This window comes from Pelophylax lessonae (assembly GCF_965119305.1).
Source record: "Pelophylax lessonae genome assembly, chromosome: 1".
Lineage (NCBI taxonomy): Eukaryota > Metazoa > Chordata > Amphibia > Anura > Ranidae > Pelophylax > Pelophylax lessonae.
This window is the reverse complement of record NC_138768.1, coordinates 382,227,218-382,239,577: the sequence shown is the minus strand read 5'-3', so window position 1 is coordinate 382,239,577 and position 12,360 is coordinate 382,227,218. Positions and strand designations below refer to the sequence as shown.

Sequence of the window (12,360 nt, the reverse complement as noted above, 5' to 3'; positions counted from 1 at the left end):
ATAATTTCTGGGACTCTTAGATGTAAATTGTATTAGGCAATTGCTGAGAATTACATATAAGTATTATTATACAGTATATATACATCGTCTTTAAAGAATAGCAGGCACAAAGACAGTAGCTGTGCATTCTAAATTGAAAGGTGCTCCTGGCTTCATTGGGCAATATAGAGTAGCTCTGTATGTAGAATTTTGGCATCTGATATTTCATTTTCTGATACAACACCTTTCTGGAATAGGGTTTTGTTTTTCGTACTTACTATAAAATCCCTTCCCCTTTGTTCACTAAAGGACAAAAGTCCAATACCTGAAATTTGACCATAGTGTTATAGCAGTATAGACAGAAGAAGACCGGTGCTGTGGCCAAGAAAAAAAAAAAAAAAATCTCTTATTCATTGAAGGACACGCTTGGTACTTGAATAATTATCGTAGGGATGCCCTAAAGCAGTGACCACTGAGGAACGTGGGAATCAGAAAACAGCTTAAAATCCCCAAATAACAGGAAACAAAATAAACTGATGCCTGCAAAATCTCATGACCAAAACTCATATTGGATCTAAAGATGCAGTGAAATCAACCTTGTAGAACTTGGTAAAGGCTTGGAAAGTGGTCTTACAGACCAAAGATGTAGTCGCCTGATGAAAAGCCCATTGAGGTTATTGAGCTAGTGGAATGGGCCGCAACAGGAAAAGAAGGAGCCTGGGGTTTTATGATGTAACTTGAACAATAGCCCAATCCTTCTTGAGATGGTAGCTGAGGAAGCCACAAACCCTTTTTTCGTGGATCCTCAGTGACTGCAAAAAAGAGTTAGTATTGCAAAATGAGGCTGTAGCAGAAAGGTAGCAGGGCCATACCAGAGCCCAAACGGCAATTGAAGCGAAGCGCAATCTCTTTAAGGTGCAACAATCAAGGGCAGAGAGAAGGCAGTACAAGTTCCTCAGTAAGGTGAATAACACAACACATAGAAAAGAGATCTGTGGGCGAAGAGAACCAACTCATCCTTGTCAAATCTGAAGGAAGACGTCTGGATGCAAAGAACACTCACCTTGGTCTAGACTGATGATTTAGGTAGTCTGCCTGCGGGTTTTCCACTAACAGAATGTAAATCGTGGAGAGTGTTGGGATATAAAGCTCTGCCCACCAAAGAATGTGGTAGACTTCCAACCAGTGCGGAATAAAGAGTTCTGCAGCACTGTGACAAATATACTGGACCCTCACAGGATAACCCCGAAGGAGATCGGTCCAATGTGACAGACAGATTCTTATTGCACATGGTTCCAGGACATTGCTATGCAACTGAGACTCCTCCAGTGACCAGAGGCTCTAGGTCAACAGCAGACCTACCATGCCTTCCCAGTCAACCAGGCTGGCATCTGTTGTGACAATTTTCCAACGCAGTGGCAGCAGCTTCAACAGACAGTAGGCCATTTGGAGATCAGTGAGTCCCTAACCACCTCCGCCCCCACCTAGGCAGAGTGTAGACAAGTTATTTCATCAGCCAGCACCAAACCGCACACAATGATGGCCACAGGAGATGCAACGGTAGTCGCTGGGACACACATGGCTTTTGCAGTAGCAAAAGAGTCCATAGTTGCCACAACCTCTAGGTCATAGCCCTATACAATACATACAGTATATTATTTAATGGTTAAATTTCAGCTGGCTGCGTACCACATCTGCAAATATATAGCATTTACCCACACAATGCAAAGGATTATCACTGCGACTGCAGATAAGCGTGAGACTAAAGGGGCCTCATGCAAGGCCACGTCACACAGGTATAAAACAGCCTGAATAATTTGGTCCACCATCTCCAGAGTAGCCGGAGGAGCGGAATCAGCTACAAGGGTGCGCCTGAGCACCTTAGTCCACTCCACCACAGCCTGAGAGACCATAACTGAGGCGAACACGGGTTTCAGCAAGGAACCCGCCACCATAGAGGAGTGGCGGGTAAGAGATTCCACCCGTCTATCCGCCGGGTCCCTAAACACCGGAGAATCCTCCGTGGGCATCAGAGTGGCCTTGTTTAACCTGGATACCGTGTGGTCCACCTTAGGGGCCACAGTCCAGCGAGAATCTGCCGCAGACGCAAAAGGATAACGGTACTGAAACCGCTTAGGCACCACAAAATTGCACTTTAAAAATTGCGCCATTGCTCCCTGTTTCGTGAAACTCAGTGGGACAGGGAAATACCTGAACCGACTTCTGGGTTCTGCTTCCATCCTCCAAATGTAGCGTATCTTTAGAAATAATGAGCGCAGACATCGCAGCGCGCTCCCTGGCCGACCCGGAGGGGGGATCCTCCTCCTCCTCCCCTTCCGACTGAGAGGACTGAGACCCCTCAGGGGGTAAACTGTCCATGGCAACCATATCTAGCTCTGAATCAGAAGATTGGGAAAGCCTGGGTCATTTCCTAGAAGCCTGCTCAGACATCAACAAATCCACTTTAGACGCTAAAGTTGCAAGTGCAGCAGTAAGGGAGCCCATCGCAGAGGATTCAGGAGTACCTGAACCCTCCACCAGAGCTGGGGGGAATTTGCTGTCCTGGGACTCCATAAAAACACACTTAAAATTTTATGGCGCTGGCCCTTTAAATCAGCGATAGCGGCGGTTCCCACCGCAAAGCACCACAATGAGACAGCATGTGCTAATAAACACTGAAAAGAATATAACTGCCAGCAAAGATATTATCCCAGAAAAACAGCAGAAAAGCCCCCCAGAAGTGTATCCATACAAACCATGCTGCCAGCTCGATCTGAATGCTTGGAGAGAGGAATGATGTCACGCTGCACGAGTTGCCGAACATGGTACTGAGCCAAAAGAAAATGGTTGCCAATGCAAGTCCATGGGGGAGGCTCCGGGAAAAAAACATTGCCCACACTAAAGATGGCGCCTGAAAGGGCGCCAATTCACTACAGGGAAAAAGGCTGCTGCCCACACATGAAGCCGAACAGCCTGCCCACACCCAAAATGGCAGCCCCACGGTTTTTACACCGCTGCGGCCCCCCCACACATGTCTGTACCCCCAAACGTTGCACAAGCACTACCAAGGGACTCAGGGACCCCCGCAAACCCCCCACACTGCGGCATGACCACAATTACGCCCCCGCAGGGACCGTGAGGCCCCACATACACCCCCCGACAGATAAAGACAGAGCGGTAGCATGGTACTCACAGATCCAGCGAAAGCGTGGGTGCCGCTGTGCGACGGGAAGCCTCGCACAGCGGCAACACGCGGCGTACCGCAATTGAGCCTTCCTAGCAAAGTAGCCACTCCACTGGCTTTTGTTTCTGAGGACAGGGACAGGTCGTTTGCAAGGCCTGGGCGTACGCATAGCCTGCTAAACGCTCGATGGCGGGCTGGGATTCCGTAAGGTTCTAGGATAACCAGTCCGATTCCCAGCTCCGCAAACGCTGTAGTCTTCCGAAGTCTGACTAACTAAGCGCAGGAACAAATAAAAAGCTATCAGTGTAAAGAAAACACACTTAGCAAAAATAAAAATGAAGAAAACAGAAGAAAAAGGCTGAGACTGTAGCCCCAGCTAAGGGAAGCCTGCCTACTCCTAACTAGGCAAAAGACAAACTGAATTAGGAATGCTGCTAGCAGGGGGGTATTGGACCAGAGGGACAGCCCCCTATAGGTGTGTCTATGCAAAGTTTTGTGTGAATGTTTCTAACAATCCACTGCCTAGCTTACTCCTGTGGATAAGGTCAATACCCATAAGTGAAGACTGTATGAGTGGGCAGCGACTGTCAGAAGAAGTAAGAGAAAAATCTGTTTAAAAAAGAAATGCTAGGACCAGAGATTCCAGCAAGGAACTAGGTCCTTGACTAGGCAGAAAAGAAATTGAGTGCCTATAGCAAGGCGTGGTAAAGTTTTTTCCTGCCTAGTGTCCCAACACCTGTAGGGGGTGTAGGGGGCAGCATAATACAATGGTTAAGAAGATCTGGAGCTGTGTCTGTCAATGAACGAAAGAGAAAAATTATTTTTTAGGTTTTGTTAGATTACACTCCATGAAATTTTTTCTGTCTTCTCGCCCCTCAATAGTTATGCCTATGAATGTTGGAATGCTTAACCTGATGCACATTATTGAAAACAATTATTGCATTGCCAGGAATAGATCTACAATGTTTTCCCTTTAAAGACACCAATAAAAACCTGATGGCTCCTACCCTTTATCCTAAACTGAAAAATATGTTTTGTTTGCAGATCCACAATAAGAAATCTAAAACCGAGAACTTTAATCCCAAATTAGGTGCAATTTTACTGCTAGAATAGCAGTGACCTAGAAATTATATCATTTTGTACAGAAATCAGCATTTAGAATCTCATTATCTAGCAAAACTACTTGCAGCAAAATTGAAACTTACTTCAGCGTCTTAGGATTTTATTTCTGGAGTACATTTTTCTAAATCAACCCTGTTTCCCAGGTCAAGAAACACCTTGAACTTGTACATTCATCTTTTGAAACTATTTTGACCGGTATGCTGCATCCAGGAGTTTTAAGACCAAAGTAATTGAATTTGGGTTTACAGTACAGTATATGCTTTTTTGCCTCATGTTTGCTGCCACCCTGTGGTTACTTTGTTAACTGCACTCATGTATCTGTGAATTCACCTGGTTTGTGATGTCATTTTATTCCTCCTAAGTATTGGTTCCTGCCTTTTATACTGCAAGAGACCCATTACTGAGGTGGAGAGAAATATTCTGTTTGAAATCCATCTCTCTTTCATCTATCACATATATTTGTAACTGCTTGCATCTGCATAAATTATATTTGTAGATGTCAAGTATTTTGGCGAATAGAACTATACATAACACAAATTGTGTGTAGTATTTGTCTCACTCTATTTAAGCTAGACATGGAGGTCTCAGAGAAGTAACTATTACAACAACTGGAGTCAGAACAACATGTTTTGGCAATATAATCAGAAGTGAAAAGGATATAGTTGGTAGCAATGCATAAAACTCCTGCACCACCCATGAGGTAAAGCCTACTGATCATTGATCTCCAATGCAACATTTTATAATTCATTCATTTTCAAAGAATACAAATGCTGATTTGTCTATGCATACTCGCTAGTCAAACTACAATACATGATATGCAAGACTGGATGAGCCCCAAGCTACAGCACTTTCTTGCTTCTTTGGAAGAAAACCAGGGGCCTCAGAGTGCTTCTCAAGGCCCCCACTCTATGTGTCCTGCTATAGTGGTTATTATAAAATAATAATTCATTTTTAAATCAGAAAAATATAGGACATGTGGATCTGTAACAAAAATGCATCTTTGGATTACCCTTCAATCTATCACTGGAACATTTTATCCCAAATACCAGTCATTAGCATCAAGTAACAGTCACAGCCACTGATTAGGTTACTCATAACCCTCTGTAACAAGATTGTGGTAAAACACTCAAGAACAACAATTAGTCTTTATTACAAACTCAAAAACACGTACAGTTTTCCTAATTATGTTTAATGCTTGATATAGAACTGTCACTTTCCTTTCCTTTTGGGAACAATAGGGTTAAGATAACACCGTTCTAAAATGATTTAAATCATACTGTGCCAATTACCATGCTAACAATCTAACTTACAATGAAGGCTGTCAAGGACGCCCATCAAAGACACGAAGAATTCTTTGAAAAGGAAACCTACTACCATTCTACTGAATCAGAGGGCTGCTGTGATGTGGTATAAAGATACCTGCAGTGAAAACCCGTGCTACAGGAAAGTCAAACGAAGATATCCATCTAAAATTGTACCACTAACCTCACTGCTAACAGGGAACAAAAGTTGGACGGTGTAAGCAGTTGGGACTATTTTTATAGCATTCTTAGCATCAATTCTATTGCAGCTGATGTTTTCATCTCTTGCCACAATTTTTTTTTTGATCTCTGCTTAAAAAAAAACAAAAAAAAAAAAAAAAAAAACAGCTAAGGATAGTGTCAAACTTATAAAAAGATCAAAGCATTTTCCCCTGGAGATACGAGTTTTGTTGCGCATCTGAAGGACAAAGTGGCCCAAAATAGCCGGACATAAGATGTATTCATCAGATAAATACTGTTACCAACATAAAGTTTGGCAATTTTGTAGTCTTCAAGGTCTGTGAACACTGAATGTTCTCCCCACTATTGGGTAGGGGCATAAGGGGTCACAGGAATGTGAGCAGCTACTGTGCACACTGCTCTAAATCGCCTTTGCGGGAGCTGCAGAAGTGCTTATTGCAGTCACTCATTATTGGATGCAGTTGCTGCTATAGTGAAGGGGAAAGTGGGAGGTGTGCTTGGCGAGTGGTGAAAGAGATGGGTGCAGTTCTAGAAATAGTAGCAGCAATTCTTCCTATGACTATTCTCTCAGCCCTCTGCCAGCACCCCTATTGTGCGGCTGAACTGTGCCGGAGGTAGATGGCACGCACAAGAAGAAGTGCTGATAGGTGTTTTGGTAAGCCTACTCCTCCAGCCTTCATCTCTTCATTCTGCCTGCACTATACCCCTTCCACCCCTTACAATGTAATCAGTACATATCCCCACTTCAACTACTCTGCCAGCACTACATGCCTCCAACCCACAATTCTGCCAGCAATAAATCCTCCTGCTGCTGCAGTGCCTGCAGTTACAGTCATCCCAATCACCCATACTTGCATCCCCCAACCCCCACTTTCTCCACACACTACAGTACCTGCATGCCAACTCATCCTGATCACTGCACCTTAACCACATCTTTCCCCACAAACATACCTGCAGGACCCCCTCCACTGTCACCACCCCAGCTGCCACTATACCACCACTATGGCACCAATGCACATGTGTAGAAGCTCACTGCCATATTTCTGTGCTCAGAGACAGCACATTACCGCCGCCATATTGCGTTGATCACAGCAGCCATGCAGGTCAAGTGAAGAAAGGAAATAAAAAAGGCAAGTAGCGTCACCAGGCTTAGGTTTTGGACATTAGTACACAATTTCCGCAGATGCTGTGAAGGGGAGAAGCTGACAAAATGGTAAGTGAATAGAGGGCTCTTGTAATTGTACACTTCAAACTAGCGATACTGAGGGAGGCATTTTTGTGAGCAGGGGTGCCCCTACAGAACTCTAGGCAGCATGTCCTCGGTTTGTTCGTCCTTCTGTCCTGCTGCTGTAGTGAAGAACAACAAACATAGAAAGAAGTGCTGGCAGGTAAAAATTTTAAAAGTGTATCCCACCCCTCCCACGACTCTTTTCACTGCCCCCCCCCCCCCCACACCAAGGAAAAGTACAAATATTTAGGCTACATTCACACCGGCAATTAGGGTCATTTTGATTGTAGCAGCGGGAATTAGAATACTACTTTGGCTCTCATCAACTAGGTGCGGCCACCGGCCCCATTCCCTATAATGACAGGTCGCTGGCAGCCACAGGTATTTGCGGCTCTCTACTCCGCCAGCAATTACCTGCGGTGATCACAGCTGGATGCAATTTGCATCTGCAGATATTCGCTGGCTGTGCAAAGTGCCACGAATAGCTGTGGCCATCGGCAACCTGTCGTTATAGTGAAATGGCCAGCGGCCGCACTTAGCTGCTGAGAGCTGCAGCAGGAACTGCTGCTACAAATCTCACCCGCCTTAATCGCCTATGTGAATGTTGAGTAGAGGCAGCATAAAAGTCAACTTTAAAAAAAATGTTTTGATTACAAAAGAAAGCACAGAGTGGAGCGATGGATAATAGACTTGAGTAATAAACCCCATGTTTTCAGAGATACGGATACCAGGCCATATTAACATACCTTGTCAAAAGGAATTCCATATTTCTTTAGTATTGATGGTGATATAAGTGTCATTTTATGCCGAAGAAAGGCTTCACATCCTTGACAGCTGCTGGGGAAAAAACCTGGAAAAAAAAACCTTCCATTAAAATGTCATACTATAATCACTAAGATGGCTGTGCAAAAAGAATGAATGAATGATCAGTCAGACCAGATTACAGTGTTACCAGTAATAAAAATACTACTGGAAAAGAAATGTTGAAGGGAGAAAAGAGAAGAAGTGTTCACTGGTTGCAGATATGCAATCTGTGATGGCCACTGTTTGGTCATTCAATAAAAACTAACTGCTAAAAGATCCTGTAAAAAAAACAGGTTCTAATGGACCTGCACACCTTGTGAGAGATGAACAGTGTGAACAGAATCATATAGCATGATGACTTGCACTCGGAAACTAAAAAGAAACCCCAGAGGCAAACAGCACAAAGTAAAGTAACCTTTTATTTCAAAACCTTTGTGATATAATAGTTCTTGGAAGAGACTTACATTTTTGAATCTAACAAGAGAAAAACATATATACAAATATATGGTTGGCAGGCAGTCCTAAACAGTGCTTCCTCCATGGGAAATGTTATGTTATGTTCACAACACTATCATAGAAGACCATAAGGTGGCACTATTGAGACTGTACTTTCTAATCTCTTCGCTGAAAATACCTAGTAGCTAACAAAGCAGGAACTTCGCAAAAATCTACATTGATTCTTAAAAACACAAGAGATTTTCCCTACTCTTTGTATGAAAAAACATACAAGCTGAGTCCATTCTAAGTGGGATCTCTAGAAATCCAACACTTGCAGTCCTTTAAATTGTATCCAAGCACAAACCAATAAAGTATATTTTTCAGGCTTTTTATTTTCCTCTGGAAATCCTGTGATTATTACACTCCCTGCCCTGGGTGCTCATTCTTCCACCATACCTAAAGAAGGAACTATGGTTGTCATCCAAGCACTGGACTCAAACACACATAATCTGTCTTTGTTCATCTTCATTACATGGGGGTAATGGGATTAGCATTTTATGCAAGATAACATTGCATTTGCCTCCAATTCTTTGCATAGGAAATAAGCAAACTATTTTGGCAAGATCAACAGGTATTTTGTTAGTTGCTAAAAAAAGTTCTTAGCCATTAAAAAAAAGGTAACTAATGCAGTCACTATATCTAGGGATCGGTAAACTAAAATATTTTGAATTTCTGTTCATGGGTTTTAGATGCCTAATAACTTGGCATTGTTATAGCTGTCAGCTATACCTTATGCTTTACCACCATTTTGGACAATGTGTAGCCCATGCCCTCAAACTTGTAGATGTCTTGTGTAGGTCTTCTTCCAGTCTTTATCTACCCCTTAAGCCTCTTTTTGGTGACGTGGTCTGCTATTCTACCATATCTATATACCTCACTTAAATAGGGTGTTCTCCATTTTGCTATCTATTGTCTACCTTGTGTGTCCCCACAGCTGTCCTTAGCCTGTGTGCATGCTGGCCTCCATTTCCTGGATTTTGAGCACAGCCTTGGTACCACATACATCTAAGTTATACCTGTATGATGCATATATTGTATATGTACTACTTATTGACACGTTTTATCTATCCAGAGTTATTAAATAAGCTCCTGAGGAAGGGAGTCATCAAGCTCAAACATATCAGGAGGGGGCGTGGCCGGATGTGATCGCGGCAGGACGTGCTTCAACGGAGCTCCCGCACTATCCTGAAACTATCCCTGTTTAGGGCTTTTCTTCTGCCTATCTGCGGGTCACCTACAGTGGGGGGGGAGTCCTCGGGTACACTGGGGATGCCCACTTCTGCCTCCAAACCGCAGCGCGGGAAGCAATCGGGCCAGAGGCAGACCCGCTCCGCTCGCGGCCTAGGACAAGGCTTCGCCTCTGCCATCTTGGAACCGCCATCCGTCCCTCGGCGTGCACCAGGAGCGGGCGCGAAGATGGATGCGGCGCAGCGGGGAGCTGACTCTCCTCCGGTCGTACAGGTACCCGTCTCCTTGCCTTCTCCCCCGCTGCCAGAGCATGACCAGCGCGCCATCACAGCCCCCATCCTGGCGGCCATTGACAGCAGCAAGGCGGCGCTCATGGTCAAGATAGACCACCTAGCCTCGGAGTGCAAAACATGCACAAAATGCGGGGCCGCATAACCGCTGCAGAGGACTGTATCTCTGAGGTGGAGGATAGCACCCACACACGTGCCTCGCAGCTCTCAGACCTGCAAAACCTGGTCAAATCCCTGCAACATAGAGCGTATGATGCGGAAGACCGACAACGCCGTAATAATGTCAGGGTGGTGGGACTCCCTGAGGGTGCGGAGGAGAACAAACCGGCTGTCTTTGCTAAGCAGTTTTTCAAACAACTGCTGTCCCTTACGGATCTCCCTCCTACATATGTGGTGGAGCGTGCCCACCGTGTCCCCATGGGAGCTAGGCCGCCGGGTACCCCACCACGACCCTTTCTGGTTAAGTTCCTGAATTATAGAGACCGAGACATGCTTTTGTCGGAAGCCAGGAAGCATCAGGACTTGCACTTTGAGAATACCCGGATTATGCTCTTTCCTGACTTCTCTGCTGAAACTCAGAGGAAGCGTCGATCGTTCACGGAGGTCCGCAGGCGACTCAGGGATAAAAGAAATAAAGTACAGTATGCTGTACCCAAGTCAGCTCCGGATCCAGTATAATGGCACAGTCAAATTCTACGAATCGCCGCAGGAGGTCTCTGACTGGCTGGATGGCCTGCGCTGAGGTGCCACTATGAGTCTACTTCCCTCCCTGGGTCTTGTTTGGGGTTCCCTGCTTGCGGTTTGGCGGACTTTTACACTTTTTTCCATGATGAGGTGACATTCCCTTTTGTTTCCTGTTATGCCCCTTTGGCTGCCCTGTTGGTTACGGGGGCTCCGTTGGGGTCTTTCTTGGGTTTTTTTTCCATCACAGCTAAGTGACTGCCGAACTTTGATTGCATTTGACACTCGTCCACAGATGTTGGGGAGTTATGGGCTTAAGCCACATACCGGCTCGATTGTTCTTTTTTTGGTTGCTGGTATAAGGGCATTGGGGAGGTTTTGTAGGCAACTCAACCTTCTGCTATTTGAGACTAAGTTGTTTTGGATTCCTTTGCTGCTATTCACTCTCAGTTCACGTCTCCGCTATTGTTTATGGTGGAGCTTTTCTTTTCTAGGATTCCTCCCAACATTTTTTATAGACTCCCATGGCTGATACCGTACGTTTCCTCTCATGGAATGTGAGGGGTCTAAATAGTAAATATAAATGAGCTAGCGTTTTCCAATGTTTGAAGCAGGCGAAGCCGCATGTCCTCCTCCTGCAAGAGACTCACCTGGATGGTAACTTAGTGCTCGCCCTGAAAAAACCATGGATTCAAAAGGCGTTCCATGCCACATACTCCACTTACGCTCGAGGTGTATCGGTGCTTATTAGTAAGTCCATACCGTGTTCCATCCACCAGGTGATCTCGGACCCAGGGGGACGATACGTGGCTGTGGTAATGGACCTGTATTCCTTCAAGTTTATTTTGGTTGCCATTTATGTACCCCCACCTTTCAATATTCAAATGTTGTATGACCTGCTGGATAAGCTCTCTGTCTATACTTCACTGCCTATGTTATTAATGGGTGATTTTTAATGCAATTTTAGATGGTACTTTGGACACTTCCAACCCCGCCCGACAGGCCTCGGTAGATCTCGTCGCCTGGGCGGCAGCCATGGGCCTTGTTGAGCTTTGGCGCTGGAAGCATCCTGATAGTAGGGAGTACTCTCACCTGTCCACCACACACCGTTCGGCGGCCAGGATAGACCTGGTCTTTGGTAATGTTAGTTTTCAGTCCCTCTTGACCGCTGCTGACTACTTGGCTGGGGGGGTGTCTGATCACAACCCGCTTCTCTTGACAGTGCACCTCCATTTGGGGGCTGGAGGGCGGGGCTGGAGGCTGTCTCCGGGCTGGCTTCAGCATGAGCAGGTTGCCCCTCACCTTGTGCAGGCGATCCAGACGTACTGGGCGAACAATGAAGCCTCTGCTGAGCCTGTGGTGGTTTGGGAGGCTTTCAAGGCGGTGGCCAGGGGGGAGTGCATCTCAAGTATTAAATCTGCTAGAGTGGATCACAATGGGGAGCTTCGATCCTTACAGGAGGTGGAGAGGGAGAGGGCGCAGGAACATGCTACCTCACCATCGGACTCCAGTTATACTTCCTTACTGGAGGCGAGGCGTCTCCTCTCTCTTCACCTTTCTGACCTTGATCATACTGAGGCTTCCCATCACAGGGCTTCTGCTTTTGCACAAGGGGACAAGAATGGCAAATTCTTGGCTACGTTGGTGGTGGATCAGAGGGCCCCGATTAATATCCCGCTCATTAAGAATACTGGTGGGGGGGGCGTGTCCAAGATGGCGACTTGAGCAGACGTGCCTGCTGAGAGCTCCGAGAGCGATTTATCCTGACTATCCTCCGTGACTCCTGTTCCTACTTGCCTTAGCCGTTTCGGTCCTCTGCATGCCCAGCCGATCATCCGCCCGACCGCAGCGGGCGAAGAAGCTCCGTTTTCCGCAGCCGGTGCA

The 12,360-nt window shown here is 45.7% G+C and overlaps 1 protein-coding gene across 1 annotated transcript in view; it reads right to left on the bottom strand.

Annotated features, from left to right (window-relative positions):
• Positions 1–12,360, bottom strand: part of KDM4C (lysine demethylase 4C) — a gene marked incomplete at its 5' end in the record, with an annotated part of 705,351 nt that overhangs the window by 514,743 nt on the left and 178,248 nt on the right. Inside the window, one exon of the mRNA XM_082265152.1 lies at positions 7,762–7,865. Coding sequence (XP_082121278.1) covers positions 7,762–7,865 — 104 coding nt within the window. The remainder of the gene's footprint in view (positions 1–7,761; positions 7,866–12,360) is intronic.